The 17,409-nt window shown below is 36.8% G+C and overlaps 3 protein-coding genes across 3 annotated transcripts; 1 reads left to right on the forward strand and 2 right to left on the reverse strand.

Annotated features, from left to right (window-relative positions):
• Nucleotides 1–3,574: 3,574 nt before the first annotated feature.
• On the reverse strand, nucleotides 3,575–4,475 carry LOC116117858 (ethylene-responsive transcription factor ERF017-like). Its single transcript, XM_031403868.1, has one exon. The coding sequence runs from the start codon at nucleotides 4,332–4,334 to the stop codon at nucleotides 3,753–3,755; it is 582 nt and encodes a 193-aa protein (XP_031259728.1). The 5' UTR covers nucleotides 4,335–4,475; the 3' UTR covers nucleotides 3,575–3,752.
• A 2,112-nt stretch (nucleotides 4,476–6,587) lies between these two features.
• LOC116117856 (ethylene-responsive transcription factor ERF017-like) lies at nucleotides 6,588–7,490 on the reverse strand. The gene has a single exon (XM_031403866.1). It carries the CDS (start codon nucleotides 7,384–7,386, stop codon nucleotides 6,793–6,795), a length of 594 nt encoding a protein of 197 aa, XP_031259726.1. The 5' UTR covers nucleotides 7,387–7,490; the 3' UTR covers nucleotides 6,588–6,792.
• Nucleotides 7,491–8,752: 1,262 nt separating this feature from the next.
• Nucleotides 8,753–17,114, forward strand: LOC116117895 (putative cysteine-rich receptor-like protein kinase 35). Its single transcript, XM_031403897.1, has 4 exons — nucleotides 8,753–8,818; nucleotides 8,950–9,069; nucleotides 16,770–16,839; nucleotides 16,876–17,114. Exons 1-4 carry the CDS (start codon nucleotides 8,753–8,755, stop codon nucleotides 17,112–17,114), a joined length of 495 nt encoding a protein of 164 aa, XP_031259757.1.
• Nucleotides 17,115–17,409: the final 295 nt, after the last annotated feature.

Here is a 17,409-nt window from a genome sequence, read left to right on the forward strand (position 1 = left end):
ACTCTAGCATTACCAATTCTAGCTACAATTACGATCGCATCATGATTATGGCGAGAGAATTCTTCGCATTCTTCGATTGTGAACCCTATCACCTCGCTCTCTTATCTGGGTCGTTTCGGTGACTTCTGTTCATAGCTCATTATCTGTGGGACCGAATCTGTTCTAGCCTCTCGAGCATATTACTTGCGAGCGCGCCTTGAGTTGTTCACTATGTCAGGCCCCCTGTAGATCATGCCATCATGCCTGGGCTTGCTGGACCTGGTTGTTTTACTTGCCAATACTTTCACAGGCCGGTGCCCCTTGACAAATTCCTTTAGGTAACCCCTTTGTATTAGGTCTTCGATGGCCTTTTTCAAAGCCCGACACTCATTGGTGTTGTGCCCGATGTCTCAGTGGTATCGATAATATTTTTGTCGATCTCTTCTGCCCGGAGCCCCCCTAATCTTTTCTAGAGCAGGCAATTTCTTTGCCTCACAAGAGACTTCGTAGATGTAGGCTATGTCTTGCATGAGGGGGGTATATTCTGCATACCACAGGAAGGGTTGTCTGTCCTTGCGGTTATCTTTTCTCTGTCTTTTTTGGGAACTATTGTGGTCCCTATTATTGCGGTCTTGGCCTATGCGCTTGTCTAATGGGTGATCTTGTTGCCTGTTCGGGGCTCCTCATTTCGAGCTTTCAACTCGCTGGTATTTTGCAGCCATCTGGTAAAACTTGGTCAAGCTTACTTGGTCTTCACTTTGGAGCTCTTTCCATAGCTCCGTGTTCGGCTTGATGCCTGCAATCAACAAAGTCCAGATGGTGCATCCGCGACCTTTGCTTGCTTGTTCTGGAACCTCGTTAAATACAAGGTTAGGGTTTCGTCTCTCTCCTAATGAATATTGCTCAAGTAGTTGAGTGGCATCGCAAACTGTCTCCTCGCCTGGAATTGCTGCAAGTACAGCGAGGGGAACTGTTGCTAACAACTGATGGAGTTCGCCTTGAGTCTTTTGTACCACCTCTTGGCATCTCCTACTAATGTTACCACGAAGCAGCGGCATTTTGCTAGGTCACAGACCTGGTGCAACTCCATCAGGTCATTGAAATTGTCGAGGTGGTTTCTGAGGTCTTCTCTCCTATCGAACTTACTCTTTAATGCCTTAAATCCCTATGGAAGTAGGGCCTAGCAAACCTCCTTTGTGAAGGGAGAACTCGTTATTTCTTCCGCCACACCGTTCTGGCAGGCCTTTAGATCGTCGAGCATTTTCTTCATGCGGTCCAAGTCTTTATTGTGATTACCCTGGCTGGCTCTGTTCAACTTTACCTCGAGTAAGTGAGTTCGCAAATCTGTCGCTTGTGAACCCCCTCCATTGCACATATTGATGCGTGAGGTTGAGTCATGATGGCTCGATTGATAAGTGTTATCATGCTCGTCAATGCGTTGCTCACGACATAGGTTATAACTAGAACGTCAATCATTGCCAGATTGGTGCACATTACTCATCTTGCGAGCTTGTGAGGATGAAGCTTGTCTTGAGTGTGGGTTAAAACGGACACGATGATGTTGAGGATTCCACTAGGAAAGTCGAGCGTCTCGTGGGCGACCATTACCTTCGTTTTTACCCACTAGTTGTTTCCCCGACCGCCTCTCAAGGTTAGTTTGTCTGCGAGACTCACGCTCGTGGGCAAAGTGCACCCTTTGACGTTGGGGGTGTCAGTCACCCCTTGGCGCCGATGAGCCAAACTAGTCCCCGGCTGAAGTCCAACCCAGCAGGGTGGGATCAATAAAGCGTGGCTGGTCAAGGGTTTGGGTAGTTGGTTGCTGATTTCTCAGCTTAGCCACATTTTGTTGCACCGCTTGTGCAACCATAGTCCTGATCATTTCCATCAACTATTTGTTTTCGGGGTTTGATGTTCCTGCCCCTTGATTATTCGTGGCATGCTGAGATGGCGGCAATGGTGGTCGATGCCCAGCAACGTCCTGTTGCACCTCCTAATGGGTGGTCTCCACATCGTCGTGGTTTCCGACGGTGATTTTTGATCTTATACACACCATCATGGGCCTGAAATAGTTAGATCGCTGTGGTTGTTTGCCGGAATTTCTGATATGTTGGCGAAAGCCCTTCTTCTAGAGCCAAAATGTTGATACAGAAATTTGCACCAATTAAAGTGATCTGATCGACCTTGGCAGGATCGGAACTGATGTGTGCATAATTACAGATAACCAGCAATGAATGAATAATGAATGCAGTAATGTAAATGGCAAAAAAGGATTTTAAAGTGGTTCGGCGAGATGAACTCTTAAGCCTACGTCCACTGTTCTTTGTATTTGTTGTGTGAGCTTATAGTAGTAATTCTAGGAGTATTTTCCAACCATTTCCTCATCATTTGAGGGGGTTTATATACAAAGCTTGTACAAAGGAAAGAGCGAAATTAAAGGGATTATAATTAAATTGAAATACGACTCTGATATTCTCGCGATTGGGCGTTGTGATTGCGCAAAGATTGCTGTCAATCTTATCATTCCCGAGATATATGGGATCAGAAGTTATCTGGGAATTGATTGAATGATCACTTGGATTGTTTGCGACTAGCTTATGCTGGGTCGAGCTAAATCTCGATGAGCTTATCTGGGTCGGACAATCAATAGAGTCGTACTGATTCTGGGTTGAGCTATTACCTTGCAACTCTCCGAGCTTGATGGAAAAATCATACACAACAGATTTAAAATAACATAGCAAAAAAAAAAAAAAATTATTATTCTTAAAGCTAAGAAATGATTTTTTTATCAATAATTTTTTTGTAATTTTATTTATTTATCGATACTAATTAAGTTAATAGTAAAAACAATTAAATTTTTAGATGAATTATTAAATTTTAATGAATTCCCGTCAAAAATGTAATTGAAAAACTAAAAATAAATTAATATGATACATTGATGCTACAAACATTTTACTATATTTCGTATAATATTATGCTATAAAATACTATAAGTTACTGTAATTTACCATATTGTGCACCAAACATACCCTTAAGTCAAGGGGCATGTGCCTTGCTAGATTGCATGTAGGTCCCCTCACCAGTAAATTAAACCAGTATCATTCACTTTTAAATTTTATGTTGTTTCATTAAAATTTATCTAAAATTTATCACATTTGTTTGGTTTTCAAATATAAAAATATGTAGAAGATATTCATATTAGATGCTAATTGGCTGGATGGCATTATATTCTATTCACTGGATTTTAGGTTTTTTTTTTTTTTTTTTTCCAAATAATCAAAGTTTCCACTCCTACAGTGACGAAGTACAAAGATCGGTTTGGTTTTGGTAAGTTCTGCCTAAATAGTTAATTAAGTTAAACAAATCTCAGTTAGTCATAAATAATTCAACTCATTTATAATGTTTTTTAATATTCATTTACAAAAGAATGTTTGATCTGCGGGTGTTGCAGCCCACATGATGTAAAAGGAACAAACATAGAAAGAGGGGTATTTCTCCACGTGGCCATATAATTTCAACCTATAGAAATGAAGTAATACGGAAAATCCATTCAATTCATTACATGTAAAAAATTGCAAGCATACAATATGTAAAAAATTGCAAGCATACAATGTACAATTTTTTTGGTGAACTGAACTGTAGACTCGTAAAAAAAATATATACGAATCTGATGGATGACCAAATAAAAAAATATGATAATCTGTACCCGAATTTAAAACCTCAGTAACTCCAGATTCTAAAAATGTCCAGAATTCTGATATCGGTAAACTAATCACCTAAAAGTTCCAAAGAAATGAATCATCAACTAAAATCCCATCAAAGTTTTGTTCTCCATAATCAACGGTTGGCTGTGGTGGTACAAAAATATCATTAGAAAGGTCATCAAATCCGGGAAATATCCCATAACCCGAAGTGTAATTACTTGAACCCGACGTCGTTAAAAGATCCAAAAAAGATCCGTCAAAAACCCCATCACCATCCAACTGCACCGTTCCTTCTGAGACTGAGGGAGACGAATACTCCATTTGAAGTTCCGACCGGTGGCTTTCTGGACGCTCCGAATTCGCAAACCTAGCTGCAACAGATTGAATCTCGGACGGACTAAGTGACCGTCCACCGGCTATGTCCGGTGGATTGTCGGGAAAATTGAACTTACCTGAATGGCCGCGTAAACAAAAAAGTGCGGCGTCGAAAGCACGTGCGGCTTTTTCAGCGGTGTCGTAGGATCCTAACCAAATTCGTTCGCGGCTGTTGGGGAGTCTGATTTCGGACACCCATTTGCCCCATTTTCGTTTTCGAACACCTTTGTAACGAGAGTCGGATCTTTGAGCGGGTTTTTCAGGTGTGTGTTTGACCATGTCTGATTTGATTGTTATAAGGTTTGATTTTGACTTTGCAGTTGAGGATCAAATAAAATTTTGGTGTTGAGTTTGTCTTGCTGACTATGAGGATGGGATTTATCTGGAGGTGTGTGAGTATATATATGTATGTTTTGTGAAGGGGAGTGGGTTGATACTTGATACTAGTCTACTAGAGAGTCAATTGCGAGTGGTCAACACTCAACAGGCGCGTTGATTTAAAAGCAGTTAAAGAGTCAAGGGGAGTATAGAAAGTTGTGTTTCTGGATTACGCGGGGGGAGTGTTGTAGCACGTTTTCTTTTATTTTATTTTTTAAAGAATAAAAATAATTACTCCGGAAATATTTTTTTATGACAAAGACATACTTAAAGCTGCTTTACTCCATGCCCGACAAAATGATAACTGAATGCATTTTTCTTTTTAATGAAAATTGTTGAGTTACTGATTTTTTTTTTTTTTACCAAAATAATAATTTAATGACATTTTCACGATAAACTTTACAAAATATAATATCAATCACAAACACATATGAATTGACTTTAGCTTAAGAAAAAATAACACATAATTTAAAGAAAATAAAAAAAATATGACATGGGTCTCATATGTCTCCCATATTTAAAACAACTTATTACATTTTACGTATGTTTATTACATATGACATAATAGTCAAGACTGCTTTTAAATATTCTTCGTTAATTTCTGTCGGCAAAATCTTGACGATCCATGTATTATTTCCGCTTTTTAGATACACGTCAGCGTAGTACGTGTTATCGTTTTATTACTAAAATGTATATTCCTGCAGTTAATAGAAAACAAATTCTATTTAGACTGTTGAAACTTTTGAATAGAGAAGGCTAATGAATTTTTTGATGGTAGAAGATTGAATTTAGATGGTTGGGATTAATCAAAATTTGACTTGGGAGAGACGACTACGTAAACTCTAATTGTTTGATTATCAGCAATTGATAAGGTTGACGAAAGTAGTATTTGAAGGGTTTTGGTGAGTAATGATCGAAAAAAAGAATGATTGTGGTATAAGATCGTAACGATGTCGAAATTGAAAACGAAATATAAATTTGGATAATAAAATAGTATTTTAAAAGTCTATGAACGGAAGAGTGTAATTAAATCATTATTTGGATAAAAAAAAGTTATTTAATTGAAAATTGTTAAATATTGATCCACAAACCTTTCGAGAATCCAAAATTTACTTAATTCAAGAAACAGGATATTATCTACCTTTTCCTACATTTGACATTTTATTTCATTTAGCCAAAATTTTACAAACAAAATATCTTTATAGAATAATATTGCAACAATTTTGTAATAACTTTTTCATTTATTTTTTGATACATTATTATATACAAATCTTGGTCAGATGTGTTTGTATGAATAATAATATTGATATGAAATAGGAAATGAAGAGCCTGATGTGGGCTAAGAATTAAGATGATAAGCGGAGAAGGATATTGCAGTTGGCATTTGGCATATCAACACGGGCGAGCAGAGCTAGGTATGTTTATTAATTTAGGTTTGGTAGTTAACAAAGGACTGATGCGTCATCCACAGTAACGTCAGCCTGATTAAACTATTCATAAATTACGCGTCAGCTCGCCCAAAATTTCCAAAAACGGGTTCTCTCACTACTCTTAATTGCTCTTAAAACTACGTCATGGATGACCTCATCCAATCCATTAATCCACTTAAATTCAACCATAGTCCTTCGGTTCCACTTTTCAACTTATTATTTTAATAATTGATTAATTAATAATATCTTCAAAATAACTTTTTTTAGTTGTACATATAATTTTATGATTTTTTACAAAAAAAAAATAATTATATGCTTTAATCTGACTTCCATAATTTAAATAAAATCCAATTTCAGAACTCACACTACTGGACACAAAATAATTCCTTACTTGAAAGTTAACTTCGACTTAGTTGCATTTACTAATCAGAATTCGACCCAAAAATATATATAAAGATAGTTGCTTAGTTAATGAAACTCTATGAATTTAAACTAGATTTCAATGGAATTTACGATTAAAAATTGATAAATATATAGTAAAACAGAAATGAATTTGGTTTTGATTTCCAAATAAAACGAATGTTAGCATAAATAATTGAACTACTGCTTTATTTTGATACGGATGCAGGCACTGAAGGAGCAACGAAGAAGGCTTTACACAACGTGCAAAATATATACTCATCCACAATTAAAACAACGAGTTACATGTGGCAAATACCTTGCATTGATTAAAAAAAAATAACTCAATTCAATTCACCACGTGCAAAAAGAAGTACAAGTTATTCATTTTACAATCTTCTCCCCCAATTCAAGTTCATATTTCACTCGATTAAAAGAAGAAGACCGTGAAAAAAATGGTATATCTGTACCAATCAGCACCTCCAGAATCTAAAAATTTCCAGAACTCTGACTTAACTAATCACCTAGAGTTAGAAATTCCAAAGAAATGAATCATCCACTAAAATCCCATCAAAATTAATTTGGTCTCCATAATCAACGGTCGAAGGTGCTGCTGCAAAAATATCACCAGACAGATCATCAAACTGAGAAAAAACCCCAAGATCCGGCACGTAATTACTGGAATTCGTGGTAGATAAAAAATCCAAGAAGGAGCAGTCAAAGGCACCACCACTGTCTAAGTCTGAAATAGACGGAGAAGAATATTCCGTTTGTAAATCGGACACAGACTGTTCCGAAGATTGAGTTCTTGAACTTGAAGGCTCGGAATTTGCGAACCTTGCCGCAGCGGCTTGAATTTGGGGAGGACTAAGCGAGCGGCCACCTTCTATGTCTGGTTGATTGTCGGGAAAATTAAACTTGGCAGAGCAGCCACGTAAGCAAAAAAGTGCAGCGTCGAAAGCACGAGCGGCTTTTTCAGGGGTGTCGTAGGATCCCAACCAAATTCTTTGGCGGCTGTTTGGTAGTCTGATTTCTGAAACCCATTTGCCCCACTTTCGCTTGCGGACACCCTTGTAAATAGAGTCACTTGTCCTTGCAGGTTTCTTGCTTGTGGATTTCACCATTGTTGGAATTTTTATTTTTATTTTTCTTTGTTTGGTGGCTGTTGGATGTTATATTGTGTGTTTGCTGTTGCTGAGGATTTTATCTTTGTGTTGATTGAGGAATGAATTTGCGGCTGAGTGGATATATATAGTGGTGGGAGTTGGGTTGGTAGTAGGGAGGAAGGTGAGTCTCAGTCAACACTCAAAACCAAAAGAGCGAGTTAATTTGAAGCGGAAAAGGAAAATAGTGGACACGTGGCAGATAAGAAAGTAGTGTTTCTGGATTACGCGGGTAGGGTGTTTTGGGGCTTTTAGCCACGTTTGTCTTTTATTTCTCGTGATCAAAGAACGGAGTTAACAAGTATAATTAAAGTCGATGTCACCTGAATCGCAGGCGCAGCCCCACAAGTTCTGAGGAGTTGCTTACGTCCCTAAAGTTTGAGATCTATCCCCTTTACCCCGTACTATAGTATAAAAATATTACGAGATTGACTCCCTACAATTTCGGCATAATAACTATACCAAAGATCATGAGATTAACCTCCCAAGATCAAACCAATATCCTGAGAATCTCTCTTGTAACTATTATCAATTTAGCAATATATAAACCCCCTCAAAGTCATTGTAAAAGAGTTAACAATTTCAAAGAGAAAATGGGATAATTGTAAGTCAAAGACAAGATCGTTGCTTGCAATTGTCACTCAAATCTATCAATAAAATAATAATGGACGTAGGCATGATCGAACTTGCTGAACTACTTAAAAATGGAGTCGTGTTTTTATTGTTTCACTGTATCTTTGCTGATTTTAATTAATCACGCCCATATCTTATTTGATTCCATCATGGTCAATTGGAAATCTGTGGTTGTTGCGAGATTTCATCACAACATTTTGGTGCTAGAAGGAAGGTCGTCTTTCCCTTGTCAATCTTATTCGTTAATCACGCAAAACAGCCATGACACGTACCAGAGCAACCAAAAGTCCAATTGGAGCAAATCAGACTAGTGATGATGAGCCCGACCACTAGGAGGTTAACCAAAGGACCATGCAGACTCGCCCACCAATTGTTCCACCGTTAATCCCAACAGGGGGCACTAATGTCATCCAACCCAGAGAATGCCCAGATGATGAACATGTTGGGGTCGCTCACCAGTGCATTCCAAACCTTGTAGCAAGAGATGGCTAAAATGACAAAAGTCTAGCAAGGAAACCAGGCTCATAGCCAGCAAAACGTCGCTGCAAGAATGTAAGGCTAGGAGTTTGGAATTGCTAACAACGTCTTTAGTTCGTCCAGTGAGTGCCACCATCGGCGGCGAAGAGTTGGTGGAGCACAAAGGCATGAGGCTCAAGATCAAAATAACTCAGGCAGATGCCTAGGAAAGTAGCTAATGGGTAAGAGAGAAGGGCGCCAAGAAGTTGCTCACCCTGAGCAAGCAAACGGTCAAGCCCAGCATGTCGGTTTGAACCCATGCTAGGGGCGTACTTCGCGTCATTTAAATGCCCAAAACTGATGTGCCGATTACATCCACATCGGGAAACCTTAGATAATACCTATTGTCTGAGTAACTATAGTTCATCCTTGCAGGCCAGCATGCCTGATAAAAATGGACAGAAAGGATGGGTTTTAGATCTCCGCACTTATCTGGATTCACGGAGAACCAATCTTTGGACTCACCTCACTGCACAGGGGTCCAACTTAGGCCTGGTGTGAAATCCCCAGGTGAACGATTAGTTAGATTAGGTACAAAGAATACTTGATGACCATAGAGCTCATCAAGACGACCAGGTTACCGGAGCTGTCAAATCCCATTCTCAAAAGAACTGCACCGTGCACCCCTACCATTAGGCTTCAAATCGTCAGACATCAAGTTGGATGGTAAAAGTTATTTTTGAGTTCATCTTGACACCTTCAACGACCTAATGGAATTACATTAGGTCTTTGACCTTGCAAAGTACCACTGCTTCGCGGTCACCTTGATTGAATAAGCGAAAAGGTGGTATAAAAGGCTTTCAGCGGGCTCAGTTCATTCATGGCAGCAATTTGATGCGCTCTACCTCTAGCAATTCTAAGCGAGAAGGCAGTTTGCAATGCCCTTGAGTTACCTTAGTAACATCCAGTAAGAAAAGAGTGCAAAGAAAAGTTGCAAATGCGCGAGAATAGTCAATCCGAACACTCCTTATTGTCGGGGTAAGATCACAGAGTGATCTGTGGAAGGATTTGCAAGGCGAGAATCAAGTAAGTCTAGCTCGTTTATACCAAATGGCCGTTAAATATCAACAATTAGAGAACTCGATGGTTGTGTTAAATGGTGGAGCCTCAAGTAACACTTCTATTCACAATGAAGATGAACCTGGAGAAAAGAGGAAGGATGGTCAAGAGCGAGAAAACAGGGATAGACATCATTTCTCAAGGAAACAGCGAACAAAATCGAGAAGTGACTGCGAGCCACTTCCTCGATTAAGCGATTATACTTATTTGGTTGCTCTTCTTGAAGAAATCTTCGTAGTGTCAAGCAAGGCGAGGCAATTACCTCGATTAGAGAAATTAAGAGGGCAATGCAGTAGGAGAGATTCCTAGAAATATCGTCGATATTACAAGGATGTCAATCATGACACAAATGAGTGCCAATCCCTAAAAGATGTCATAGAAGACCTCATTTGAAGAGGTCGCTTGAAGGAATTTGTGGACAAAACACGAGCTCGTGGAGACTGACAAGACCATGACGAACACCTGCAAGAATCTCTTTGTGTTCAAGCCAACCAAGTCTGGTAAATTTTATCATGTAAATTTTTTATTTTTTCGGTCCTTATTTGTAAAGGCCAAGTTCAGCCTATATCAATTGTGATTTTTAATTCACGAGAATTGATTACAAGTTGTCTGTAGCTCATTTTTAATTTGTTGTAAAATGTGCATAAGTGTCTTATTAATACATTATAAAATCCTTGCATGGTCATGTGTTGGAAAAATCAACTACGCTGTAGCTCGGATCTTTAGTCCGAAGATGAAGAAGACGTTGCAAAACTCGAAGTCATTAGGTTGAGAAGGCAATCCGGTTGTAATTTAGTGACTTGATCCTTAGGAGCACAACATCACCAAAACTTAAGCTTCCGGGGCATCCTTCATAACTCAATGATAGACGACTCGAACAAGGCTACTCACTTAGTCCTAAATCGACATCGACACCTCGAGGAGGATTCAAATATACCTCAAAGACAAAGACTCGAGAAAGGCCCCTTGCTATAACTCGACGTCGTCTTGAGATGGAATCCTCGAAATCACTTGAATTGAGAAAGACGATCATCACTATAACTTGAAGACTTATGGTCTTGATAGTCTTATGGAAAAAATGAAAAGTCAAGGTCGGGATTCCATCGTCACATAAGCTCCACCAGGTTCACCAACATGTTCCAAGCTTTTTCCTCGCCCAACTCCTTCTCTTCTTCAAGTTGCTTCTTTAGCTAGGCGACCTCATTTTCCAACTCGACAGTTTTTCGTGAGTTGAAAATAACTCCACCTTGCCTGAATCCAAATCAGCCTTTAAAGCCTCATTTTTCTTAAGGAGTCTGGAGTTCAAGAGCATCTGTTTATCTCTATCTGCCACAAGCTAATTTTTCAAATTCTCCTCCTCTTAAAGCTGTTTAGCAAATTCTTTTTCATTCTCAGCCAGTTGGACCTTTGAAGACTCAATCTCCTTAGCAAGCTTTACCTTCACAATGGCTAGCTCCTCTTTCATTTTAGAAATCTTCTCGTTTGAAGATTTCTTGATCGTCTCCATCTTCTCGTTAATCTTATTAGATCACTCAAGGGTTACACCACTTTCTTGGACAAGCAGTGAGAAAACGTTCAAGCTCTGCATCCAAGGCGTTAAAATATCATCAAGCTGAGGTAAAAAAAAAATAAATAAATAAAGGAATAGCTAAAAGGAAGACGATCAAAGTTTGCCTTAAAGAGCATATCGGTTCCTTGCTGCAACTTTTGGTAAGGAGGCAGTTTCCTGAGATCCTCAAAGACATCCTCAAGATCATCTCATTTAATATCAAAGCCCTCATGGAAATGCAAGCAAACAATTTCATAAGTTTCTCATCCAACTGCTTGCTAAAACCCTTAACCTTTGAAGAACTGGCTCGCACAGCAGCCTCCTACTGAATGAATGGCAGTAAATCGTCCACTCTAACCTTCCTTTGATTGACAAGCTCCGCGGCATTCTCCTTAATTCTTCGACGGTCCAAATCTCGCAAGTCCTTTCCGAGGTCGCAAGGGAGCTTAGCGTTTTCTAATCTTTCTTCTGTTTTTTGAATCTTTTTCTAAAGTTGCCTACCTTTGATTCTTTGTTGGATCATTCTTATTTGGATCTTGTCTCCTCGAATCTTGTTTCCAAAATCCTGCTTCCTCGGATCCGATGTCTCAGAAGTAGTGTTTTTCTCCTATTGGCGCTTTGGTTTTGGTAGCGAACATCTTTGAGAAGCATCGGGCAACCTTCAGCTAATTAAAGGAAAAGCTGAGCAAATGAAATGACGACGAAAGGGATACTTACTTGCTTTCCTTCTCTTCTCAAAGATTGTATTAGAGCTTGCGGTAGGAGGACAGAATCCGAACTTGATCAAATTCTCAAGCGTGATGAGTTTTCTCACGTCGGGTCTAACCTTAGATAAGCAGTTAAACTCAAGAATCCGCTCCTGAGACCCCTGAGGAAGATAAAATTCATTGTGATGACCTGCAAGTAGTGGCAGACCTAGGATTTTTGCCTAGGGGGACCTCCGTGGCTCTGCCATTATTTGCCAGTCAACTAGTAAAAACTTTTAAAAAACTACCAAACCTTGAGTAAAGGAAATAATATAATATCAGGAAGCTAAAAGGAAATAATGCAATAACATAATACTTTCTTACTTGAATTCTATGAGTAGCTATACCTTGAGCAAATGTGTTGAAAATCACATCCAATTCATAAAGAAATGCAAGAAAATTTTGACGTGGAAAAACCGCTTGAATGTGAAGAGAGCAAAAAACCACGGGAATCTAACGATCCATTTAAATCTAATATAATCTAAAGAGTTTACAGCAACCACAATCCACCAAAAATATTCCACACAAATTTAGAGTTCAATCACGACTCTAACACAAGTAAAATACATAAAGGTTTATAAAGAGATGGATTAAAATCACCAAAGAAGCAGTCAAACCTCAAGTTGTATAACTCCAAATCCAACCGTTAAAATCAAAACTCAACTATCTAGATTAAAGATCCATGCATTCTCTGCTTACAGAACAAAAAATCAAGTTAGAATGTATACTTGAAGATCCGAATATATGAATATTGATTATTTAAAGATGAAAGCAAGTTAGAATGGTATACCTGAAGATCTTCAATTTAACACTATTTTCCGCTTTGATGCATTTTGAAAATGTTCAATAATATCTTCATTTTGAATTGTAGCAAAAACTTCTCTTTCTATGTAAACTACCAATCAATTGTTCATCCTCTCGTTTGCCATTCAATTACACAAACTATTCTTAACAAGATTCATTGCTAAGAACACCCTTTCAATTATTGCAGTAGCCACGAGCAAAACCAATGCTAATTTAATAAGCAAGAAAACCTTGTCATAAGCAACATCCTTCTTAAACTCAACCATTTTTTAGCAAGGTCGATAATCTCTTCGATATGAGTGAAATTGGCTTTGGTGTTAACATCCTCATAATAGTTTTCAAGTTGATCATCGAGCAATCAAATATCGTGTTGAGGAAAATCAACAGGATAGAACTTTGCAAATTCAAGTTATCTATCTTTGTTAAATGCAGCAAAAGAGTTACTTGGATCAAGAGATTCATACAGTGAAGCAACATCATATTTACTTCATCAAAATGATATTGAATTCTTCTTGAATGTTATCTAAAACTGTATACATCAATTCTACCTTAAAATGATGTTTATTCATAATTGGCACAATCCCCCGTTTTGTCCTCCCAAAGTTATCTTCGATGTTCTCCGGGATTGGTGTGTCATTATCTTTGCATATATTAGAAGCTTCTTTTAACACTATGTCGAAGCAAATGTCTTTAGTTATCATTTTATGCAATCGACGTTTTAAAATTTATACAAACTGCATGACATTAAGAAGGTCCTGATCTTTTCTTGTAATGCTTGTGATAGTTCATTTGTGATTCCCAATAATTTTTTCATTAAAAATAACTAAAAGACGAATTCAAAATTCTCCATGATTCGTAACAAACTCCTTGTTTGAATTTTGTTTTGTCAATTGTCTCCTTCAATCTCAATCACCCTGAGCACATCAACAACAGAAGAAAATAAGTTTATGACATTATGAGTTATCCCTATGTGTGAACCCCAACGTGTATCTCCTTGTTGTTTAATAGTGCATTCTTGATTCAAACCTCGTCCCGTCTAAAGATCACCATTAGAAATCAAAGATAACAAATATTCATATTGTTTACCATGTAAAAGATCTTTGTACTTACAAGATGTTGCTACAGTGTTTGATAACATAAAAAGAGATTGAAAAAATTCACCCAGTGCCAAATGGTTACTTACAAATTTGATTAGCACCAGTTGGAGTTGATGAGAGAAACAATGAATGGAGAAAGCAGATTTATTTTCTCTCAATATCAAAGTCTTCAAACTATTGAACTCACCCCTCATCTTGCTTGCTTCGTTGTAACCTTGCCCCCGTAAACTTGTTAAACCCAATCCATGCTTTACAAAAAATGAATCTATTGCAATTTTCAAAGACTTTGTAGAAGTATTTTTAATATGCATAACCCCAATAAAACGTTCAATAACACAACTTATTTTATTCACGTAATGTAAAACAATAGTCATGTGTTCTTTCACTGCCATATCACGAGATTTATCAACTAGCAAAGAGAACGGTTGTTTATCTCTCACAATTTCTACAATAATTTTCTTGATCGTCAAATGAGCACAAACAATATTTAGTTCCCTTTGGATTTTGGGGGCCGTCATTTGATGGTTTTTTGGAGCATTTTCCAGAACAACTTTCTTTATGTTATTATTGTGATTAAATAGAAACTTCAATAGTTTAATAAAGTTACCTTGATTTTCAGATTCAACCGACTTATCATGACCATGAAATGCCAATCCTTGATAAAAAAGAAAAAAAAAAATCTAATGCAATCAATTGATGCATTCAAGCAAATGTGATAGTCCAATTTGGCCTTTTTCGACACTCAAGCAAGATTTACATCAATGTGTTGCCTTTGGTTCATCAAATCAACACACTTGGCATGACATTGGTTTTGAGTACTAGAATGATCTCCAACATATTTTTTCACTTTTGCTTTATCTTTCCAATTATTAAATCCCTTACTCAAAGAAACGTCACCACCTACTTGAACACCATAATCAGGTTTGAAAATATAACAATTCAAACAAAAGATTGCATCTTTTGCCACACTATATTCCATCCAACTTGAACCTTCTTTGTATCACTCTGCTGTAAACCTATGTTTTTTATCTCTGAAAAGAGTAAAAGGAAAGTTATGACCTTTAGGTTGCAAGGACCATTCAGCAAGTATGCTCTTCGAACTTCCTCCTTTTGCTTATAGGTACAACAAATCTTGTTAACTAATATCCATAATCCTAGATTAGTTTCAAGCTCATCTAAATTGAACACCCCAATCGAAGGTTGAGCTTTTTTTACTTGGTGGTGTTGTTGTTGTTATGGAGCTTCTTCTTTTAATGGGATTTGATTAACCTTAATATCAATAGTGTCTCCATCAACAATTTTAGTTGGACTTTTCTTTAATCTTTTGAAATAATTGGATATAGTAGTTGCCAAATGAAAAAAGATAGTACGATACATGCAATGTAAGTGATTGAACTTAATGACTTCTGCTCCTATATTCATTTAGGCTTTATACCAAAGTTGTAAACTAAATCATGGCATACAAGCATCAAACAAGCAAAAATTTGGCATAAACCACCTGCTGTGGAACCAAGCAATTAAGGATAAATTTTTAGATTTAATAACAGTCTACAACTTAATAATTGCATCACTGATCATACAATAATTGAATTGATGTTTATAGTTGNATCTTTCCAATTATTAAATCCTTTGCTCACAAAAACTTCACCACCTGCTTGGTCACCATAATCAGTTTTGAAAAGATAACAATTTAAGCAAAAGATGCAATCTTTTGCCACACTATATTCCATCCAACTTGAACCTTCTTTGTACCACTCTGGTGTAAACCTACGCTTTTTATCTCCGAAAAGAGTGAAATGAAAGTTATGATCTTTAGGTTGGCAAGGACCTTTCAACAAGTATGCTCTTCGAACTTCCTCCATTTGCTTGTCAGTACAACAAATCTCGTTAATTGGTATCCTCAATCCTGGATCAGTTTCAGGCTCATCTAAATTGAACATCCCAATCGAAGGTTGAGCTTCTTTTACTAGGTGTTGTTGTTGCTGATGTGGGGCTTCTTCTTCTAATGAGATTTGATTAACCTCAATATCAATAGAGTCTCCACCAACAAATCTGCTGGAATTTTCTTTAATATCTTGAAATAATTGGATATCATAACTATCAAATAAAAAAAAAAGATAATATGATACATGCAAAGAAAGACCGATAAAACTTTAATTAATAAAATTAGAAGGACTGACTTATCATGTTTTTAGATGTAACAATTAGATCTAATTAAAATATTATTTTAGCAATTAATTAATCATTTTATTGTGTTAATTTTCTTATATTTAAAAACTTATATAATTTGCTAATGAATTTTTTGACTTATTTAAATTATTGGCATAGATCAACTAGATTTAATTTAATTACTATTAGAGCATACTTAGTCAACTAATCACATTCTAAAATAATAAAAATATCATTATTAATATATTAATGATTGGTGCAAATCAAGCTGTCCTCTAATTATATAAAAAATTAATTTTATAAATTATTTGTGATATCTAAAGTCACAAATTAATATTCAACCAATTACAAAATCAAACAAATACAAAACAAACTCACAAGATTTATAATTTTTTTCATCAGAATAAAAAACTTCCATAAAAACAAATATGATTTAACCCTAGAATAAACTAAATTAAAATAAGTAATATACATACCTAAAATTGATAAAGCAAAAAATAGTCTTCAAAAGTTATAACTTCAACCGAACCAATAAGACAAAGAGAAAGAGAGGCGCACTCCCTAAATAAAATTAGGGATACAAAAATTGTGATTTTATAGAGATTCGCCGTATATATATTAATAACTAGTGGGTCCCGCAATATTTATGATGGGTGAGCCTCTGCATTACGCCATTACCATATTAGCTTTTAGTTTGATTGTGGGCCATACATATGTATGGTACCTTTTTTATATAAAAATCATTAATTATAAATATTGGCAAAATTTCAGGGTAAGCCCAGGCCTACTCTCAAGTATGCTGGATCCGCCCCTGTTTATAAGTACTTAAACTTTGTTACAGGTACTTAATTATTTCCTTATTTGGTATAAATTTCAGATTCTGAGAGACGATCACAACTTGATTGGAAGAGGTGCTACAATATTATTGGTGGAATTGCTAGAGGACTTCTTTACCTTCATGAAGATTCTAGGCTTAATATCATTCACCGGGATCTAAAGCCAAGCAATGTATTGCTGGACAAAGAGATGATTGCCAAGATTTCAGATTTTGGTATGGCAAGGATTTTTGGTGAAAATCAGAATGCAGTTCAGACTAGGAGGATAGTTGGAACATAGTATGCTTATTATCTACCGATGTCTCTTTATTTATATATATATATTGCCGAGTAATCATTTCAAGTTTTTAGATGTTAAACCACCACCTAAACTTACATTTGTTCCCATGAGAAATTACTTTTTAGAGTTTTAGAAATTCAATTAACAGATTCACATCACAATAATACAATATCATGATATGAAATAGAAGAAAGAGAAAGATAGGATGACTCTTACAGTTTGTTACTTGGTCGACGACAGACGGCAGCTCACAGACGGTGACAATAATGATAGATGTGAAGGCTGAAGTTGAAGT

The sequence above is a fragment of the Pistacia vera genome, unplaced genomic scaffold (genome assembly GCF_008641045.1).
Source record: "Pistacia vera cultivar Batoury unplaced genomic scaffold, PisVer_v2 Contig824, whole genome shotgun sequence".
NCBI lineage: Eukaryota > Viridiplantae > Streptophyta > Magnoliopsida > Sapindales > Anacardiaceae > Pistacia > Pistacia vera.

Excerpts from the sequence above, each read along its gene's own strand:
- LOC116117858 (XM_031403868.1), bottom strand. The coding sequence starts at position 4,334 with ATGGTCAAACACACACCTGAAAAACCCGCTCAAAGATCCGACTCTCGT.
- LOC116117856 (XM_031403866.1), bottom strand. The coding sequence starts at position 7,386 with ATGGTGAAATCCACAAGCAAGAAACCTGCAAGGACAAGTGACTCTATT.
- LOC116117895 (XM_031403897.1), top strand. The coding sequence starts at position 8,753 with ATGGGTAAGAGAGAAGGGCGCCAAGAAGTTGCTCACCCTGAGCAAGCA. Across the intron at positions 8,819-8,949 it reads CAAACGGTCAAGCCCAGCAT|GCCAGCATGCCTGATAAAAA; the intron begins GTCGGTTTGAAC and ends TCATCCTTGCAG. Across the intron at positions 9,070-16,769 it reads AGGGGTCCAACTTAGGCCTG|GGTAAGCCCAGGCCTACTCT; the intron begins GTGTGAAATCCC and ends GCAAAATTTCAG.